This window comes from Oculina patagonica, chromosome 1 (genome assembly GCF_052425735.1).
Source record: "Oculina patagonica isolate OP01 chromosome 1, crgOcupat, whole genome shotgun sequence".
In the NCBI taxonomy this organism is placed as follows: Eukaryota; Metazoa; Cnidaria; class Anthozoa; order Scleractinia; family Oculinidae; genus Oculina; species Oculina patagonica.
Genome location: NC_135758.1, coordinates 1,380,671 through 1,403,667, shown reverse-complemented (window position 1 = coordinate 1,403,667; position 22,997 = coordinate 1,380,671). Strand labels below are relative to the sequence as shown.

Genomic DNA, 22,997 nt, shown 5'->3' with positions numbered 1-22,997 from the left:
AAGTAAACAACGTGAATTCTCGCACACACAAGGTCAATTATTTTACTTTGTTGTTTTGGAGAATAATGAAGTACATAACTGAATTATATGGTTTTTATAGAAGGAGCAACCAGCAATTAGTAGATTATAGACTACCACCAAACCGGAAACGAGAAGCAAACGACTTTAGAAAGTCTAACTTTAATAGATTACAACACTCTTTCCTGACAGCGGCTTTTTGTCAATACTTTTACGGTTTTTCTCTCTTTGATTTTGAGCGTAAGCAGAACTTATAAGTAAAGTAAATCACGTAGCAAATACGAGTTTGTGACAATTCATCCCCAAACGTTTTCAAACCATTGCGGAGTTCATCTAAAAATTTAAGACCCTTCCTCGCCCCACCCCCTAAGTATAAAAAAACTGTCACGCTTGTCTCGAAAGTATGCAAATTTATACTTCACTTGGAATAATAACGGTGCCAACAGGCACTGCAAAGTGGCTTATCGAAAACGCTTTGCCGGCTATAACCTGAAATTTGGCTTAATCAAGTAACACAAAAAGGGCTTGTTAATCATGACGATACATATTTGGTTAAACTCGTATCGGTGGTTGCTTCAAATTCACCAGTCGCAGAAGGATTCGAAGGGCGGCATGCGAACTGAACGGGAAGCCATTGAAGAAATGACAGGAAAAAACGTATTGCATGGGACAGGATATCATAATCAAGCAAAGGTGAACATATTTATTATGATTTATGCCTTGATATTGCTAGTGTTGCGACTAAATTGATTTAAAGAACAAATACGGTGGTAATACTTTTGGTCACGCATTCGAAAGCTTGCGTGATTTTGTGTCGTTTTTGTACGATTTTGAATAATTTTTTGACAAGTACTTAATCATTTACCCAGACAAAACTTTAAATATTTTGAAAGCATCATCTTTCTACAGTTGAAATATATTTATCTCAAGGAAATCTGAGATAAGGCACATAGTGAAAATGACGATTCTTTTGACCGACCGACTTTCATTTCGCGTGAGAATAGTCTGGTTTTGTTTACCGTAAAATAATTAGATTAAATCAAAACTCTTGAAACTATGCTTATTTGGACAAGGAAGAGTCATGCAATAGACCGGTTGTATTTATTTTTTTCTGCGCGTGATGGTTTTGACATACGAATCGATTGAAAATGGTCAATTTTCAACCCAATTTGTACCCTCTCAATCGAGTCTAGACGAGTCTAGATGTCAAATCAAAAAATTTCGTTTTTCTCATAAAAATAAAAATATTTGAAGAAAAAAACAACATAACGTTTTTAGTTTTAATAAGGACTACCTTCATGCAAAGGATAAGCGAACAATTTTTCATAGCATTACCGGACGTTGTCGGATTCTTCTACAAATCTCCTCTTAAATGATGTTTTAAGAAATTTTAAGTGATAAATTAAAGGAATTAAATGAAATCTTTAAGATGCTTAGACGCATTAAATGTGACTTAAAGGTTAAGGAATGGTCGCGTTTAAGTGACGTAAAGCGTTTAACTTAAAGGACCAGTTAAGACTGCTTTAAGAACATTTAAGTGGCAGCTTAAAGAAGAAGAAAAGATAACCTTAATGTTCAAAGAGACTTTAAGTGGCAGCTTAAAGAACTGGAAAGGAATCTTTAAGATTCTATGCACTATTAAATGTCACTTTAATGTAATTGAAAGATAACCTTTAAGTTAATTTAAATGTTTCACTTAAAGGACCAGTAAGGAAAGATATCACTCTTTCAGATACGATGACACATCTAATGTCCATTAATTTTAATGTCAGGGAAAGATAACCTTTTACTGAGTTATTTGAATGTGATGTACATCATCATTAATGTACATCTTGGATCTGTAAAGAGTAAAATCCAAAAGCAATGAATGTGCAAGTTAACATCAAGGGAATCTTCTTGCCAGGACCTTCTTAGCATTATGTTCACTAACACAAATACAAATTATTCATGTAAGATTTCAAAGTAATAAAAGTTTATTGTCTCTGTAATTCTTTTAATACAAACCTACATCAATAACTAAGGTGTTGACAGGTCTCCTTTTGTTGTAATTACAAAAAAATCACAGTAACAATTATCTCCATAAACTAAAAAATTCTTTATATAAAAGATAGATTCAATTTATATTGTAACTGTATGTGTTACTCGAATACCGGTGGGTGACCCTGCCTGGCAGAAATAAATACTCCTGCCAAATATAATAATTAAAAAATACTTTAAGTGAATGTGTGTCCAGCAGTAGCAATGAAATCAATATTTGAGAGAATATTCCGGCTCCCGCTCAGAGCCTGAATTTTTTTCAGGTTTTCAGTAGTATGGCCGCATTTGCATCTCTCAAATATTTTATTATAATAATTCAATTTTCCAATTTAGCTCTATAAATGAGTAATATATTTATGTCCTAAATTATTAAAAAATATGCTAAATGTAACTGTTCCAATCATTTTTTTTTAATGATAAATAAACATACAATATTTGTAACACATATGTTGCAAATTGCTTTATTTCAGTCTATGAAAGCTTAAAGGTTCCTAGTCAGCATCTGCCATCAATGGCATTGAATTCATAAAAATGTATGGTGAAGTGAAGCCTTATTGCATTGCTACAAGTTGCATTATTGAGAGTCTGTTTAATTACCTTGAGCACTGAGTTTTATGGTGAGCCTTTTCATTTAGACGTGCTCCCAGAAAAATACAATACAGGAATTCTCGCATGTAAACAAAAACAAAGGTGTGGCTGACTAGGGTTTTTTAAAGAAAAAAAAAACTGTCAAGGTAAGTTTGATGTATATATCTTGGAAAATAATCATTAACAAAAACCTCTGTAATTTTCAATTTCTACTGAAAAGACATACCAGTATTGCTCCAATATTGATGATCTATCAGATATGTCAAATATTTCAAAAAAATATAATACTGTAAAATGTCATAGTCCCATTTAAGCTCTTAAGAACTTCTTTCTGCTTGTTCCAATTTCTCAACATGGTCTAATGCCAAGGCTCCTTTGGTTAATCCCTACAAACAAAAATGATCATCACCATGTCAACACTTGATAAAAAATATGTTTTTATACCATGCCAGGGAGGCGGACACCTCTCTAAGACAGACAGTTGAGGCCGGTCCAAATAGTGCCAACCTTACAGAGAGTTGACTGTATAACATACATTGTACAGTAACTGTTCTAATTGTTAACATCTAGGCTCCTTGATTGTAAATGCTTTTTATTCGATATTGTTTAAAAACACTGACAGACTCAAACCACCACATTCCCATAGTAGTGTATGTTAAAATTGTAGTGTCCCAAAAGGTAAAGAAGTATGGCTTAGTTAGTGTAAGAAGTGGACAATAACAAGGTCCTGATTGAAGTTGTTTTAAAAAATATATAATTTTGGATAAATGGTCAATTTGCTATGAGATGTTGACCAAGCTATACATTGCCAGGGCTGTCACCAAGATTTGATGTTTCATGGCTCTACTAGCTATGGGTTAGTAGACAGCGAACTGAGCAGCAAAGCTGCAAGCAGCTAACAGTTTTGGTTCTATTATTCTGTGTAATTACACTGGTCTCATGTTGATATTAGCCTGGAAAATCTATGGCCCCTGGCCTTAGAAGAACAGCTCCCTGTAACCGACTGTGGGTCAACTGTCAGCCAACAGGTTACCAACACGCCACCGACAGTCTACTGACAATTTTTCCAAAACAGAAATTTTACTTTTACAAAGTTCAATTTGTAATAAATATATCGGTTGACAGACGACTGACAGTCAACCAACAATTAAAAGGGAGCTGTTTTTTCACAAGTACAACAAAATTTTTCATATACACCATATAAAAGCATGTAATTGTATCAATGTTGTGTACTTATATGATAAATGGTGAAATATAATTTTATAGAATATACACTATGTGCCATAACAACTGTGATAGAAAGTTAGTATATTGGGAAAAACATGCATTGTTTTTATTTATTATTAGTCTCATATTTGTGAGATTTTTACAAATATTTCTATGCATGGTAGTTACCGGGTAACTCAGGTAATGCCCTGGTCAACAACTCATAACCCAACTGTTCAAAAGTACACTTAAAAAAATTGAATGAACTTGGATTAATGGCAAAGTTCAGGAAATATTTTTTTTGGAATGCAATGCAGGGCTAGCTGCCACTATAGAGCCAGGGGCCGCAGATTTCTTGGGTAAAAATACATATTAACATGAGCCCAGTGTAGTTACACTGTAAAACAAAACCAAACCTCTTTGCTTCTTACAATTTTGCTGTTCAGTTCCCTGCTCTGAGAATGCTAGCTAAATTGTTGTTTACTCTAGTTTCCATGTTAGGTAAATCTTTTCAAGATTTAGTGGCAACTAGTGTGTTTCCAGTGAAACCTCACCTCTCCTTTCCTGCCTTGTTGCCTGCATTTTTTGCTTTGTTTGGACATAGCCGCAGCACTCGAGTGCCCCTAAAAATAAAATATATATTTTTTTAGATTTGGTAAATCAAATACATGAAAAAATTATAGTAAAGAATCAACCCTTTTACCATCATTAGCATGCCATTCTCAAGACATACAATAAAATTAGATATGCGATGAGATTAAAGTAAGACAATTACAAGCAAGAACACTTACCTCAATTTAGGCCTTTTTCCATATATTCAGTTTTTGTCTCTTGATTACTCTTACTAGTGTGTTTACATTTCTTGCTGAGTTGCATATGACTGTCAACTAAAGCAAAAACAATGTTTCTAATTGCCTCAATGATTCAGAGGTTTTATACATGGAAAATACACTAGATGTAATCATCTGTAACACTGTTTTTCATTTTATTAAGATGCCTTTCTATCCTTTTCTGGATGAGGTGAACCTTTTTTTGGAAGGACAGAAAGATGATAGTAAATTGCCCTGACAAACAAATTAAAGCCAACTGCAAACAAACCATGTCAAGCTAACTGCAAACAAACCGGTGTAAAGCTACATGTAACTGCAAGAAAACCAGGCTGAACATTACTGAACGCAAACTAATGACATTCCCTTATACTGCTATTCCGCTGAATAGGCCATTTTTAAAAATACCATAATACTCTTTGTTGTCCCTCCAAATTTTGCATTTGCATTGTTTTCAATTTCTCTTGGGACAGCAAGAGATATTGAAAACAATGCTTATGTAAAATTTTGGAGGGACAGCAAAGAGTGTTGTGTTGAAAATAGCCCATAGGGCAGGGCTCAAAATAATGGCTGGTCAATGGACAATGTCCAGCCAAGATGACAATTTGTCCGGACAAAGTTTCAGTTTGCCGGTCATTTTGACCGGTCACGTACATGGCTTTGAGAATGATAACTGATGACCAGAAGGGTATTAGAAAGTGATCTATTCATAAAAGTTGCAGCTAAAACAGCAGAAATGAGTGGTAGTTTAAAAGTGCTATTTTCAATATTTTGACCGTTCAGAAACGACACATGACCGAGCTAAAATCTGTCTGGCTGGACAACATGACCGGCAACTGTCCGAAAATTATTTTGAGCCCTGTAGGGCCAGCATCCTCTAGATGCAACCTAATGATCCTGTGATGAATATTCAACTAAAGTTTCCTAAGAATTAAAAAAGGATGATTTTAATAATGTCCCTCTGTTCTGAACTCATATACTCAGGACCTCGCCACCTTTCTTACCCTTTCCCACCCAAAACACCTCACTCCTTTCTCCCTAAATATGACAATGACAATAATTTGGTTTGCAATGAAATAGACAGGGCAATAAGAAAGTTCCCTGAAGTGTCCCTTCTGTGTCTATCAGAAAACTTTTCGTGATTTTGTCTATAAGAAATTCGGTGTCTGGCATTAATAATTAATTAGCAGAAAACAGAATGCAAACTTTACACTCAAGGCTAGCCTACTACGCACTCTGCATTTTGCACTCTGCAGTCTGCAAATGTCAGACACTGAAGAAAATTTTTTAAGAAAACACAAAGAAGCCATAATAAGTTCAGATTTATAACATGATTTCTCAATACAAAGATTCAAAATTACACTGTTTGCTGTCAGTGTAATAATGCAGTGCTAATATTTTCCAAAACAAAATCATCATTTGTTTAGTTTAGCTTATCTAAGATAAAGTGGTTTTAAGCCTTCAGTTCAAAATAATGCTAAAATCAGGACACTGTTCCTCGATATAGAATAGAATCCACAACCGCAGCCAACAACAGTTAAATTTAGGCTTCCTGTGTGACTCTGGTATATAAAACTAGACTGCCAGACTCATGACTGGGCTGAATATAACGACCGATCAGTTTAATATAAGCTGACTATAAACATCTGAAAGCAAAATTATAATCCCATAAGATACAAGGAACATTCATTTTGTTTTGAATATATATTAAATGGTGTACATTCGGTAATTAATAAAGTAAACTTGTGATATAACACAAAATGAAGTTCAAACAAAGTTTCTGCGAGTCATCGATTCCCTTGTGTCGTGTTTTGGCTCATTTCTTTCAGGCGATTTAGCTCTTACAGTACTTCACCGAGCATTCTCTTCGCGAGCTTGCATTTCTACAGTAATTTCTCGTTTTCGACTGGTACTTCTTTGATTTTTGCAGCGTTTCTTCGAAAAGATCATTGCACTCCTTTTTGATCTCCGCCATGATCGCCGAAATAACGTAACGTATTTCAAGATTTTGGCGCTCAAATATGAATTATTGCTGATGTCTTGGGGAGGGGAGGAGTAGGGAAAGTTTTTCGCCGGCGTTGGCGTTCTCCAGCGTACCATCTTTAAATATATCAACAAAAAAGACCGGAAGATAAATGTTTTTGTTTATTTAAAGTAAATAAGCATTCGGAAAAAGGAAAGAAATAGGGTAGCTGGGCAGATAGACTAAAGATTAATATTTCTACCCCGGGGACGGTCGGTATTATATTCGTCCTTTCCCCAGTCTTCGGGCGGCAAATTTATGCAGAAAGATTTGGCGCCAAGAATCACGCTTTTTCGAGGGGTAGTAGCTGGGGATATCATTTAGATGTTATTGTGCAAACAAAATTTGTTTCAACTGACTTCATCTACTTTTTTCTTGTGTTTTAAATCATTTACTTTTTCTTTTAGTGTGGAAAAATATGTATTATCAAAGGTTTATGATCCAATCACCGGATAGTGTAATTTAACTGACGTCCCACCCCTGGATAAAATAGTTTTGATTCGCGCGTAAAAGAGTCATTTCGCGCGAATCTCTTGTTTGTTGAGGCGGGAGCGAAATGCAGTCAAAGCAATGCGTTGTGCGTCCACATCATTGTCAGGAAAGCTCTTCATGGTCCACCTTCCGGCTTTCGGAGGCATCATTCTACTGGGGACAAATTCTACTGGGGTCAAAACTGAAATGGAAGCGCGAAGTGACGACTTCAAGCAGTTGAATTCCCGGTGAATTTCGTTAGCTGCGACGAGTGCTCAAATATTTATTCATGCGAATTATCGATCCGGTTATTCCGATTTCCGGCGATTTCTAGCTTCTCGATGCTGTATAACCATTTTGAAGTCATTATAGTGAAATGCTGTTCTAGTGGAAAATTTCACTCCTCACAAGATGGCAATCTGTATGGATCGGTATCAAATACATTGTTGATTTTGTTTCGGCGACTTGAAATGGGGAATTACAGCGACAGTAGACACCGAACGGGTGCCGTACATCGACAACCGCTTTGCTTTTCAAAAATGTCTCGAGGTCTTGCAGTTGGTACAGATTTCTTTTACGCACGCAAACAAAATTGTTCTGTCGTCGATCGGTGGTGAATGTCCGTTTTGGTCTGAAGTACTGAAGCACGTGGTCCTCAGTGAAAGCTGCTGGCGTGCATGTATGCAACCAGGAAAATATTAGTCGCGTCTGTTTATAGGAGTTTTGACATTTTGGATCATTCATTCTTTACATCATTCACAAGTGAGGAGGATTCCAGGTAAGTTTGTTACATACATTGTTTTAACGAACGATAATGCAACAGTGTATGCTATTATGTTGTGTGACATTGCGTGACCATTGTGTGACCTATATGATTGTTTCAGATAACCTGCAAAGCTATCGTTTTAATTAGACCTGTACTATCGTGGTTAGTGTATAAATGATGGTTACAGATAACTTGCAACACTTTCGCTTAAATCCATGACGAGCTAAGCTCTCAAAAAAATTCTGTCCAGGAGGTATTTTATTTTTTACGGCATGCCAGGAAATTTGAAATGAAACCAGTGTGATTGTTAGGATATGTTGGTGTGTCACGCAGTTTTTGCTTTGGCAGTTTTTTCATACAGTTTGATGTAACCTGCAAATCTAATACTGCCTGCTTATATTTTTCATCAGTACTCGTGGGTGGCACACCTTACACAGTTCAATGTCACCAGTAATACTAATAGAAGAGCTGCGCCTAATATTTACGTATTTAATCGATTAAGCGCCCAACCTCGAATAACTGCCCACCTCGAAAAAGCACCCACTCTGTAGATAGGAAAAGTTAATAGACGCCCAGCCTCGAATAAGTGCCCACTCAACCCAACCCCCCCCCCCCCCCTACCTCCCTTTAAAAAATACTGAAGTGCACAAGGGGAATACTTTGATTATTATTGACATTGAGTTTGAAATTGACTAAGTACTACTAAGAGGGTTCTCCGAAGACCGAGTTTTCTTAGCATTTTATAGACACTTTCAATGAACAGTTGCTTTGTGCAACTTCATGTTTTATTATTATTCATTGTTTTGTTGTAAAACAAACTTTCTACTTTCAAGAAATGGCGAAAATGTAATAAGCGCCCAGCCTCGAATAAGCGCCCACTCTCAAGGTCCAAAAATTTAATAAGTGCCAGGGCGCTTGATCGAATAAATACAGTACTTCATAGGAACTGGCGGTTGGCGCACCTCATACAGTTCGATGTAACCTGCGATTTTAAGACAACAAAATCAACCCAGAATCCAGCTAATATCTGTTTTTTTTGTTCTACAGAGATACCTCAACTGACACCTTACTGTACATTGCAGTAGTTCAAGGTGTGAACTACTTACTTATGTTTCTGATTTCAATCCCCTAAATGGAGAAATATTCTCTACTAAGGAGATTAAGATCTAATTTGCATAATGTTTTTGGAGGACTAAGCTCGTCATGGTCCTGTACTTTCACGGGTAGTGTCTACCTTTTGGTTACAGACACCTTGCAAGACTGTCGCTTTAATTTGTCCTATACTGTTGTGGGTAGTGTATACCTGACGGTTATAGATAACATGCAAAACTATCACTTTGATCAGTTCTATACTGTTGTGGGTAGTGTAAACCTGTCGGATATAGATAACATGCAAACTATTGCTTTAATCAGTTCTATACTGTCTTGGGTAGAGTATACCTGTCAGATATAGATAACATGCAAAACTATCGCTTTAATTAGTTCTATACTGTCGTGCGTGGAGTATACCTGGCGGTTATAAATACAGTAGAACCCCGGTAACTCGAACTCGGATAACTCGAACAACCCCGCTAACTCAAACTAACTGCCATTTCCCTTGGATTTGACTCCCACTTTTCAGTCATTTTTACTCAGTTAACTCGAATTTGGATAACTCGAAAACCCCGCTAACTCGAACAAAATTTCGTTTCCCTTGCACAAAATTTGGGTCAAATTTACCCCGATAACTCGAATTCCGGTTCTTGCAACTTGGCACGGTTGCCCATTGATTAGAGCAACAAACAGATCACGTATTTTACAACCATTTTCCATGCACTCTTTTCGTAAGAATGTATGGTCTTGTTAGAGTTTCTGACAAGTTAAGTTCAATTTGCACTGTACCGTATACTGAAGTGATGAAAAATCAGTTAACTATCAATTATTAACTTGGCAAATTAAATATGCAATCGACCCCGATAACTGGAAACCCCGGTAACTCGAACTGTTTTACGTTTCCCTTCAGAGTTCTACGTTTCCCTTCAGAACTATTGCTTTAATCAGTTCTATACTGTCGTGAGTAGAGTATACCTGACGGTTATAGATAACATGCAAAACTATTGCTTTAATCAGTTCTATACTGTCGTGGGTAGAGTATACCTGACGGTTATAGATAACATGCAAAACTATTGCTTTAATTAGTTCTATACTGTCATGGGTAGAGTATACCTGACAGTTATAGATAACATGCACAACTATTGCTTTAATTAAATCTATACTGTCGTGGGTAGAGTATATCTGACGGTTATAGATAACATGCAAAACTATTGCTTTAATCAGTTCTATACTATCGTGGGTAGAGTATACCTGACGGTTATAGATAACATGCACAACTATCGCTTTAAGAGGAAATCCGCCAGGACTTCGAGTAGTTATTGGACAAAATTATGTACCAAAACTATTTACACCTGATTGCAAGCTTTTGTGTTACTGCTTCAAATATCTTATCGAAAGAAATCTTTTCTAACAACACCACACATCGAAAACACATTTTGAAGTTCCGCTGAATTCCACTGAATCGCTTAAAAGATGTAAGCTTTTGCCCATAGCTTGTGAACTTTAAATATCATTTTCTCAGACTCTGATAAGAAATGGTTGTACCAGAATTATTTTCACTTTATTGCAAACTTTTTTGTTACTGCTTCAAATATCTTATCAAAAGAAATCTTTTCTAACAACACCACACATCGAAAACAGATTTTGAAGTTCCGCTGAATTCCACTGAATCGCTTAAGACGAATTTACAAAATGGCTACACGTGAGATTTTGCCCGTATCTTGTGAACTTTGAAATTCATTTTCTCAGACTCTGATAAGAAATTGTTGTTGGTGTTATCACGGCTAATTACTTACATCTTTACCTTTTATTAAGGGTAGGAAATAACGCAATAGGATTTAAATTATTCTGGAAATTGATTTTTGTCCAACTTTAATAAATATTACTCGACTTCCTAGTGGATTCCGTCTTAATCAGTTCTATACTGTCGTGGGTAGTGTATACCTGACGGTTATAGATAACATGCAAAGCTATTGCCTAAATCAGTTCTATACTGTCGTGGGTAGAGTTTACCTGACGGTAATAGATAACATGCACAACTATCGCTTTAATCAGTTCTATACTGTCGTGGGTAGAGTATACCTGACGGTTATAGCTAACATGCAAAACTATTGCTTTAATCAGTCCAAAACTGTCATGGGTAGAGTATACCTGACGGTTATAGATAACATGCAAAACTATCACTTTAATCAGTTCTATACTGTCATGGGTAGAGTACACCTGACGGTTATAGCTAACATGCAAAACTATTGCTTTAATCAGTTCTATACTGTCGTGGGTAGAGTATACCTGACGGTTATAGCTAACATGCAAAACTATCGCTTTAATCAGTTCTATACTGTCATGGGTAGAGTTTACCTGACGGTAATAGATAACATGCACAACTATTGCTTTAATTAGTTCTATACTGTCATGGGTAGAGTATACCTGACGGTTATAGATAACATGCACAACTATCGCTTTAATCAGTTTTATACTGTTGTGGGTAGTGTATACCTGACGGTTATAGCTAACATGCAAAACTATTGCTTTAATCAGTTCTATACTGTCGTGGGTAGAGTATACCTGACGGTTATAGCTAACATGCAAAACTATTGCTTTAATCAGTTCTATACTGTCATGGGTAGAGTATACCTGACGGTTATAGCTAACATGCAAAACTATCGCTTTAATCAGTTCTATACTGTCATGGGTAGAGTTTACCTGACGGTTATAGCTAACATGCACAACTATTGCTTTAATTAGTTCTATACTGTCATGGGTAGAGTATACCTGACGGTTATAGATAACATGCACAACTATCGCTTTAATCAGTTCTATACTGTTGTGGGTAGTGTATACCTGACGGTTATAGCTAACATGCAAAACTATTGCTTTAATCAGTTCTATACTGTCGTGGGTAGAGTATACCTGACGGTTATAGCTAACATGCAAAACTATTGCTTTAATCAGTTCTATACTGTCATGGGTAGAGTATACCTGACGGTTATAGCTAACATGCAAAACTATCGCTTTAATCAGTTCTATACTGTCATGGGTAGAGTTTACCTGACGGTTATAGCTAACATGCACAACTATTGCTTTAATTAGTTCTATACTGTCATGGGTAGAGTATACCCGACGGTTATAGATAACATGCACAACTATCGCTTTAATCAGTTCTATACTGTTGTGGGTAGTGTATACCTGACGGTTATAGATAACATGCAAAACTATTGCTTTAATCAGTTCTATACTGTCATGGGTAGAGTACACCTGACGGTAATAGATAACATGCACAACTATTGATCTATTTATTTATTAATGTATGTAGTACGATTCTTCAGTTTTTCTTCTTCTTAGAATTTAAGTGTAAATATTTTAACTTTAAATAGCTTAGATATATAATAATGTAAATAGTGTCCACAATTAGTTTTTTTAAGCTAAATACTTCAGACACTTTAATAAAAAAGTATTTCATTTTCATCGCTTTAATCAGTTCTATACTGTTGTGGGTAGAGTATACCTGACGGTTATAGATAACATGCAAAACTATTGCTTTAATCAGTCCTATACTGTCGTGGGTAGAGTATACCTGACGGTTATAGATAACATGCAAAACTATTGCTTTAATCAGTTCTATACTGTCGTGGGTAGAGTATACCTGACGGTAATAGATAACATGCACAACTATCGCTTTAATCAGTTCTATACTGTCGTGGGTAGAGTATACCTGACGGTTATAGCTAACATGCAAAACAATTGCTTTAATCAGACCTGAACTATCATGGGTAGAGTATACCTAATAGTCACAGATAACTGCAAATCTATGGCTTTAATCAGTCCTCTACTGTCATGGGTAACATATACGTGATTGTTTCAGATAACTTGCAAAGCTTTTGCTTTAATCAGTCCTGAAATGTTATCAGTTTACTTGCAAATGCCAGGGCATTAATTAGTTTCCCCTTTATAATCAGTTCTGGTAAAAGAGGGTTTATTGTCAATAATAAAAGCAAGGAATGCTTCTTTTAAAACAAGGTCGATAATTACATTGAGCCGAATTTGATGATCTATTAGAAGTGTAAACGGCGACATTTTTTGTTCAAAACAGCACATCTAGACTTTCACATTTTCGGAACATTGTAACACATACACACACCACCTTTTTTTCTCCTCGGGTTTATGAGGGTAGCTATAAATATTGTATTGTTGCTGCGAATTACTTTAGTAACATCGCCTGGAGAAGATCGAGAATTCAAGAATTAAAACTTTGTAATCCAAAGTGACTTCGAAGCACCCTGACTCTTAAAGGTGTCATTACAATAACCAAAGAATTTCCTCAATTTGGACAATTGGACCTTTACGGCATCTTAAAGGTTACTTAAAGGTTTTCATACGAAATGAAGATTTTTATGATCTTTAAGTGCTATTTGAGTGCCTCTTAAAGATCAGGAAATCTGTCATTTTATTCTGTTGGGTACCTTTAAGATACAATTTAAATACTTTTAAAGATACATATCCGCCATTTTTATTGGAAAAGCTTTCTTTCAAAGGTATAATTCTTTACTTCACCTTTAATATGCAAATTAAAGACTATTAAAGGAATCATTACATTTACCTTACCTTTAAGTAGAAAATTAAATTTCTTAAAGGAATTATTAACTTTAAGTTCCGATTTGGATCTTTAAGGTCTCTTAAAGGTCACTTAAAGGGAGCTTAGACCTTTAATAACTTTAAGAGATTTTAATGCTTAACTTAAAGATTTTTATCATCTTTAAGTGACATTTAATTTTCTCTTAAAGATTAGGAAATTTGCCATTTCGCCCTGTGTAAAATACGTAATAATGAAAACAAAACTGTAGGGCACCGCCAATGAGTATCAATACAAAGTTTATTTTATATCTTATACCTTCATTGGATTGTATCCCGTCCGGAATGTGAGTTCACTCATCGCCACCTCGCACTTAAATGTTTCTTGCATTGTTTTGAAGCAACAAAAGCAGAGTGCTTGATGAGTATCCATATAAGGCCGTAGAGAAAACCATCATTGAATTGTATCCCGCCAAGAATAACTATGTGTTTAGTAATTACCATGTGATCATTAAACAACCAATGAGAGTGAGTGAGTGAGTGATACTTTATTTAAACTCGGAATTCCATCAATTACATTGGTTTTCATGAAAGCCGAGTAAGATTTAAAAATTTAAATAGAGTTAAATAACACATAAATATTAGGGAGATATATTTAGAGAGCGTGCCAGATCCATTTCAAGGCCGCTTATGCTTTCATCTGTGAATTGCATTATTATCATTATTTCTCTAGGTGACATTTGAAGCAATAAGAGGAACATCATATACGAGTGACATTGCTATTGATAACGTCACAATTAGTGAAGGAGACTGTCCAGGTAAGACTTTAACATTTAGTATAATGATCCACGCAGTGGAATTGCAAGTAATGAAATTGCACAGAAAGAAGCTTGACAAATATTCAGAGCTTTAACGGGATTTGAACCCGTGACCTCTGCGATACCGGTGCTAACTGAGCTAATGAAGCCGTACATTGGTAGCAATAACAATAATAATAATAATAATAATAATAATAATAATAATAATAATAATAATAATAATAATAATAATAATAATAATAAAAAAGAATATAAGAATTATTTAATATAATAATAATGAGATAATAATAATAATAATAATAATAATAATAATAATAATAATAATAATAATAATAAAAAAGAATATAAGAATTATTTAATATAATAAGAATGGAGGAGGCTTCACAAGAGCTGGTGCTGTCCCAGCCAGCACCAGCTCTTGTGAAGCCTCCTTAGGGAGGGGCCCCGCCATGGCAGAAGACAGTCGAGGAGTAGGGGCCGAAACCATGGTTCCTCCTGACGACTTCCAAGCTGGATCCAGCATTGGAGCTGCTGGCTGGGAAGCACCGCAGTGTTTTACTACTTCTCAAATAATAATAATAATTTTTTTTTTTTTTAAATAAAATAAAAACTTTATTAACCAATTTCTAAAAGAATTACAATGATTTGACTATTCGAATAAGAACTTTATATATAAACATATTATTTACATAATAATAAAAACAGTGTCTTTAAAAATGTAGAAAAATAGTAAAAGCGACTTCGAGAGCAATAATAAAAGAAGAACTATATATTAAAAAAAAAAAAAAAAAAATATTCGATCTAAATTGCAGTACGAGAATTCTCTACTTGAAAGTCCATATCATAAATGTCAATGTTCCTGTTTCTCTTTACAGTTCTTGATCCCCTTAGGCATAATAATAATAATAATAATAATAATAATAATAATAATAATAATAATAATAATAATAATAATAATAATAATAATAATAATAATAATAACGATGACGATGAAAATGATTATGTGGTGACTTGAGATGACTTGCTTTTCATTTGGTCGGGATCAAATTTGCACGCAAGTCACCTCACGTTGATTGCAATTCATTCGTTTGTATTTTCATAACTACCCTTTTTGCAAATTGCGTGCATTTGGAATAAACTACGGCCTTATGTGCTGAAGCACAAAGGGCATTAAGGGAGTCAATGTGAATAAACGTTTCAGTCCGTTTTGCCACCAAAAGCAAGTCTGTACGCAAATTAAATTTGCGTCTCCATGCGCCTCCATTTGACCAAGCCTAAAGGAAACATTTTCAAGGCTTTGAATGTAATAAGAACTCATTTTACTCTATTTCTGCAACTCGCACTTTGAAATCCTTGCTCGTACAAAATTTTCTTATTTCTAGCGCACACGACCGTAATGTAATAAAAAAAAACAACAGGTGGACTGCTCCATCAACAACTGTGTTATGAAGCTTTAGAATTAGGGCGATGAAGAGTTTTAATATTCCTTTAATATAGGATCCAAACAGGATGATCATTTTGTAGTTTCTATTATCTTAAAATGTCTTTGATAAATTTGTAAGATGACGGGTGTTTTTATATCAACTACAGTAAGGACATCTTGCGACTTTGATCGAGAACTTTGCTCTGGCTGGCAGCAGTCTAACTCAGATGACTTTGACTGGACATGGCATACAGGGTCAACACCATCTTCTGATACAGGTCCAGATTACGATCATACCAGTGGGTCAGGTAAGAGAAATGACAACCATTTCCTTTTGTTGTTTTATTTGCTGGTTTTGTTTCGTTTTCAATGCATATTATTACATTTAGCTAACAGAATAAGGCGATAATAATAAACAAAGTTTTGACTATTTTTCGGAAAGGTTGGTTAATGTTTTCTTACGTTTACAGGATACTATATGTACATCGAGACGTCTTCTCCCCGAGTCGCTGGTGATAACGCAAAGCTTGATATCCCTGTAGCTGGAAATAGACAACTGTCTTGCCTCAAGTTCTATTATCACATGTATGGAGACACTATAGGAACTCTTACTGTCTTCAGTGGAGATATGATAGTGTTCAACACGTCAGGAAACCATGGCAACCATTGGACAAAAGCGGAGATAACCTTTCATTCGAATACTACTGTAAGTTTTATTCGCTATCGTTGCTAAGTGACTTGCAACATATACGGTCACACTGAAACATGTAAGATTCTTATAAAGTAAGCAAATCCAAAAGCTAGAGGGCCACGAACAGAACAGACAGTCCGCCAGAAGGAAAGACGGACAGATAGACAAACACACAAATAGGCAGACAGAAAGACAGGCCTACGACCGACAGACAAGCCAAGACAAAACAGCAAAAAATGATCCTCGGTATAGGACGAGGTTGTGAGGATAATGTACAGGTTGTTTTACTTGTTCTTAATACATATTAGTTAGCAGTACATTAACGCGATGTTTTTTGTTGAAATCTTTGTTTATCCTCCTATTTTTAAAAATATCTTTTTTTTTTCTATTGGACTGGAATTATCTAGGTGACATTTGAAGGAATAGCAGGATCCTCCTCTACAGGGGACTTAGCCATCGATGATGTCACGTTTGCCAATGGAAGCTGCCAGGTGCACACTGCAACTCCAACGCTTCCAACAACATTCACTCTTATGCCATTATCATCTTCACGTCTATCGTCCACTGTCAAGCATTCTTTGTCTTTAGGTCCATCAAAGTCATCGCCTACATCGCGTTCATCTAGTTTACCAGGTATTACCATTCTCTGTGTCTGAAAACCTTTAAGTATAGCCAGAAACCCATAAGGGTTGAAACGTGTAACGCGCGCGCACAGCGTTTGAATATTCATTTTGCTAAGTACCATATTTGGAAACACGAAGAATTTGTACGCGAATGCTTTTTACACGTAATGACACACGCAACATAATTTTTGGTTTTGCGGTAAGTTGCTTGAATTTCGACCTAAACGCCGTAAATTTCTTACAGAAACTAAAGAAATACATTAAGTGTATCAAAGCGAAGTTCTCTAGACTACTTAGCTTCAAGAAGATGAAACAAGAAAATTCAACCAAGCTTGTTCAAAAACAAGATTACGCCATCGAGCGCGAGCTAGTGCGCGCTGTGAATTTAATCCAAATATAGTAATTTTGATTGGTTAAATATTTCTCGCGATTTTCCAAATATGGTACTTAGTGTAAACGAATGTGCAAACGCTTTGTACAATGCGAATCATAGGGAGTTACACGTTTCAACCCTTATAGGTTTCTGGTATAGCTCTTGGCACACCCGTATTTACATGCTCATTACCAGGTATTATGATTCTCTTTGTTTAGTTTAGCTGGTGCTTGATGCACCTGCGGTCATTTTGAGTTTCCATAAAGAGCAAAGCCAAAGTATGTACATTTTGTTTAAGTCAACCTCTTTTCTAGTCTCTCGTCTGTAATCAAACTAATTTTTCTCCGATATTTGATCAAATATGACCTGATCGGTGTTTGTGTTCTACCTTTACTAACAGGTGATGAAACTTTCGTCCTGCTTAACATATCGCGACATACTCCCTCAAAGTAAACTAAATCAATCCAATACTGGAGATGATTGATTTGTACAGACATGTTGATGTATATGTTCAATTTCACGCTTGGTACAATTTGGTAGTTTCCTTTCTTTTATATTATCATATATAACCATACACCTAAACAAAGAAAAATGCCAAATTATAACAAGGGTAAAATTGAACTACAACATACACCTTCATCGGATGTTTGAATACCCTCTTTTTGTAATTTACCAAGAAATGAATGAAAGTCCCTTTCCCGTGGAAAATATATGTAGGACCCGCAGCGTCCCAGGGTTGCAAAAGATGTGCACTTTACGTTCGTTTGTTAAATGTGTCCGCTCAATCCGCAGTTTTAAGTTTCACACCTTTGTTGTTTGGCCTCATTTCACAAGACCACGAGGTCTAAATGCACTTACTGATTAGTATTAATGGACTTACATATATGCTGCGATTTTTAATATATTCAATTATGATTACCTTGTGGTTTCTGATTTTCTTGGTTACCAGACACCTCTCCCACCACCAATACTTCAAAACTAACTACTGTTAAATCAACTGTTGTGCCAAGAACACCATCATCACAAGAAACACAGGAAGCAGTCCTGTTGGGAATTCGAGGCCTAGATATATCAAAGGTACAACTTATATTAATATTTTGCTGGAACTAAACATAACTAAAAGATGGTAGATTAAAAGGCACAAACCTAGTTAATATAAACGAATGTTTTTGCATTTTTATTTAAAAAAGGCAAGTCAGGTAAAAATTGTTACCTTCGCATTCTGGGTCAGTTTTAATAAGCTTAGGCCTTAATGTGCGCTTTTAATGTCGATTTGTTTACCACTTTATTTATCCATTTCGTATTTGCTGTTTGTCACTTTTTCACAATATGTTTTTTTCTTGGAGATATTAGCTACCTCTAGCTACTCTGTAAATCCGAGAGGAAATAAAGTTAGTAAAAAAAAAGTAAAACTTTATTTCAACACGGTAAAATCATCAGGACTTAAAATACATAATACATTATTTAAAATTAGTTAATACCTATTTTACATAATAAATTAAATTTAAATTGCATTAGTTGTCTACAAGAAAGAAAGGATGCGATAATTAATTATAATAAAAGAAATGCCTGCTTTCCATGGATGCCGTGCGTTGTTAATATTTAAATTGATTCTAGCCAAAAGCGAAACTGCTGCAGCCGGATTTAAAGCTAGTGAGAGTTTGTGCTTCCCGTAGGTCGACAGGTAAACTGTTCCACAGCACCGCACCTCTATAGTTAAAACTGTTAATGTATGTATGCATGCATGCATGTCCGTCCGTCTGTCTGTCTGTCTGTCTGTCTGTCTGTCTGTCTGTCTGTCTGTCTGTCTGTATTGAAATGTTTCGGCCGCATGGCCTACGGCCGGTGCACCGCACTGGGGGTTGAGAGGTTTGGGATTCAGACCTAGCTACCGTTCTCGTGTTTAATTTTCCAGCAAGAAATTTATCTATTGTAGCAAATCTTTCCGACCAGACGGTAACCTTATTATGGCCTAGGGGTGTCTTGAGCCACGTTTGGTTCTTTTTGATGGGACAGAAAATTCTAAATTGATGAATCCAAGATGGCGGTTTTTCGGGAATAATGACGTACTTCCAAGTCTTGGCCCTTTATTGAGAAATTTGATTAAATATATAGCATGTAAGCAGTTTTAAGTTTCATTTTGTCCTTTTAAGGGAACTCCTTGAATGAGCGTTTTTTGTAGGAAGTGTAAGAAAACCGTCTTTGGCTGATGAAAAAGCGCCCTGGAAAAATATTGTGTAATACCATTCTGAACCTTCTTTCATTGCCTATAATTAGATGGGTTCGCTCATTCCTTAGCAATAGACCTTATTCGTATTCTCGGTATTGGACTGGAACTTGCTTGCAATGGAGGCTAATGCCGGTAATCTTTTCAAATGCAAATGACATGAAGCTGGTTTTAGTCATATTCCCCCGCATGAGCCTCCATTGCAAGCTAGTTCCAGCCGAGAATACGAATATGGTCTATTAAAATGGTTGAAGCCACGTCGGAGGTTAAAGCTTGTTCCAATTCACAACAATGTAATATTTCTGTATGGTATAATCTTTATATAATCTTTTTTTTTACGGTTTTGTTTTTGTATGTGTTTCTTTAGTGGAACGAGCAAATGGAAGATGACTTTAAAAGGGAAGTTGCAAGGGTGGCTTCTAATTACTGTGCCGCTGACAGAACTCGATGTCAGCTGACTCCAACAAGGTAACAAAAGAAACATACAATTAAAAAAAAAATCAGGAAATACTAAAACACGGCAACAACCATAACTAGAATTTGTCAATATGTCTGGTATACATATTCAAATATAAGTAAAGCGAGTTAATACTCCGTGGACTATTATGTTTGGCAATAAGACCTGGAGCTCTTTTCATGGGGTCAATTCTACCTCCGTGCTTGACAGCCAAGATTAAATTCAAACAATTCTGTAATGATGAAGCAACGGATAAAGCCGTCAGTGTCTCATTAATTTTGGCTAAAAATCGGATTGTGATCTCACGCTGAAATCCATCAGCACTAAAGTACTGCCTTGTTATTTGCCATTATACCTTTGGTGTATTTGCTTTCAGTGAAGATTTGTTCTAACAAGACGCAAGAAATGTAAGCGAGTTTGCTCAAACTTTAAGCTCTAAAAAAGTAAAAAAAAAAATAGCATGTTTTCTCCCACTCTCTAAACCATGCTGAAGTAATCTCAGTAAATGTATGCATGTGTTTTTGGTAACAGTATTGAATGAGGGGTTTGGGGAGTTCTAATACATTTTTTAGTTACTGTAGTTTTTTAATAATTATCTGTGTGATTGAAGCTTGATAGTTCTCAGTCATTGTCAATGTTTGTATCTTTTACAGTTCCCGTCGAAAGCGGTCACCTAACAACATGGTGTTTACAAACGATATGGTTAACACCCTCCCAGGTTACCCAAAAAAATCCCCAGATGATCCTGCAATATCCTTGTTAGCTTTTTATCTACAACTTCCCCAAGAGTTTTCAGATAACATCGTCGACCACGACGTCCTAATAGACATCGTGAAGAGTGATGTGTCAAGCATTGAAGGATCTGTGGGTGGCACCATCTCAAGCGTTCATTCTTTATCCTCCGACAGCAAGGAAGAAGAAAAAGATGAAGAAAGTAATGAGGACTCAATCCCATTGACGGCTATAATTATAGGAGCTTCATTAGGTGGTGTTTTATTGCTGGTTATTATCGTTTTGTGTTGGTTTGGCCAGAGAGGTAAAAGGTAAGAGATTAAAATTCACAATGGGTACTTTTAATTTTGACATAGAATGACGATTTTGCTATCGATTGATTGCTCTCTTATACTGTTTTTGTATTTCCTACATACCATCGTTGTTTCCTTCTCCACAATCTCGGTTACAGTCTTACTACCTCAGTCTTACTGATGTAATAATATACATACAAAATTTCTGCATGCTCATTGAATTGGCTGAGAGCACGTCAATTAATCCCAAACAGTGCAGAAAGTTGAAATTGAGTGCAAAAAGTTGAAATTGAGTGCAGAAAGTTGAAATTAAATTGATTGACAGGAAAGTCGGAAAGCAAAATGGCGGCCGATGTCGGAGTGTTTGAGAGAGCAAAAATCGAGCAAAAACATAACGACTCATGAAAGGTTTGACCGATTTAACGAAAGTTATAAGTATATAAACCAAAGTACTAGGAATTGGACGTTTGTACAGCACAAGAGAGGCTTTACAAAACTACTGAAAGCTACCAATCGTGGATTTTCTTACGCGACGGCTCGTATTAAAAGAAGAAAGATTACAAGCGTGAATTGAAGTTGGACATTTCAGCCCAAACCAATACAACTGAATAAGGATAAAAGCACCTGATAATGCACGACAGAGAGATTTAAAATTCCCTAGCGGTATCTGGATTTTACAAAGCCCAGCAACTCCGTTATGTTTAAGAACGAATCGGAAAGGTAAGCCACTGAACACGTTTTGTTTGTCATCCACTTCAAGTGAAATTTTTGTTTGTGTATTATTAACAAGTAATGACATGATTTTTCACGTACAATTTGGGATAAATCAGCACTCGTAAATTTTTCAAAGACTACAAATTGGTTAGCCTTTGAAAAATTTACTCGTGCTGATTTATCCCAAATTGCACTCGAAATCATGTGATTACCTATGCTAGCAGTACAGTCGAATTTAAAAGTTATTGCAAAGAAAAGATATTTTCTTGGAATGGAAAATGAGGGCCTCAGAAGGGGTTACATATTCCCTAGTTCGCAACAAAATTTTACTTGTGTTTCCGTGTTCCCCAAAAGTATTCCTACGATGTCGATGTTCACTGTTCTCTAAAATCCACTTTTGTTACGTATTCCAAGTTTAATTTTTCCTTTTGTATCGCGTTCCCCCAAAAATTAATGGCCATATTCCCTTGCTCCCTGAAATTAAACCCCTGGGGGAAAGCCTCGAGAGTTTCCACAATCTTTTAATGAGAATCGTCACAACCGTTTCATTACATGGAATATTCATTACCATGACAACGTTGTGTTTACACAGCACTTTGCAGATTTGCAAAGTGATCTACTGTTCCAAGCATGATCACAGAAACCCGTTTGGTTGCTTTTTTTGTGCTACTAGTAAATCATTTCAATAACTCTAGTTCGTGATAACATTATTTTTGTTGTTGTTGTCGCTTCTTCTCTGTATAATCCTTCCTTTTCATTTCTGTTTCAAGTTAATTTGAAAAAAAAAAATAATTTGTTTTTTTTTAGCATTAATAAACTTATTTTTTCCCAAAAGTGTCAATCTGGAAAGTGCGAAGAAGACGGCCAACAAAGGTAGTAGTTACTTCAACAATGCCTACTACATCGGCTCTGATCAAGCCAGAAGTGATAGTCGTTCTTGTTCACTTGGTAACGCACCCGACAAAATGCCTGAGCGAGAGCACGTTTATGCGGTAATTAATGACCCACATGCATACGTCAACCAGGGTATTGCTAGCAAGTCCACCTAA

At 35.9% G+C, this 22,997-nt stretch overlaps 1 protein-coding gene and 1 long non-coding RNA gene across 2 annotated transcripts in view; one reads left to right on the top strand and one right to left on the bottom strand.

Annotated features, from left to right (window-relative positions):
• Window positions 1-22,997, top strand: part of LOC144644375 (MAM and LDL-receptor class A domain-containing protein 1-like) — a 71,388-nt gene extending 48,391 nt beyond the window's left edge. Inside the window, exons 37-43 of the mRNA XM_078503853.1 lie at window positions 16,093-16,146; window positions 16,309-16,544; window positions 16,937-17,162; window positions 18,475-18,602; window positions 20,120-20,220; window positions 20,863-21,252; window positions 22,784-22,997. Of these exons, the coding sequence (XP_078359979.1) occupies window positions 16,093-16,146; window positions 16,309-16,544; window positions 16,937-17,162; window positions 18,475-18,602; window positions 20,120-20,220; window positions 20,863-21,252; window positions 22,784-22,997 (1,349 nt within the window). The remainder of the gene's footprint in view (window positions 1-16,092; window positions 16,147-16,308; window positions 16,545-16,936; window positions 17,163-18,474; window positions 18,603-20,119; window positions 20,221-20,862; window positions 21,253-22,783) is intronic.
• Window positions 2,020-6,731, bottom strand: LOC144632298 (uncharacterized). The gene is made up of 3 exons (XR_013566882.1): window positions 4,641-6,731; window positions 4,404-4,472; window positions 2,020-3,029 (listed from the first exon to the last, which is right to left on the bottom strand). It is a non-coding gene; the product is annotated as an uncharacterized LOC144632298 (long non-coding RNA).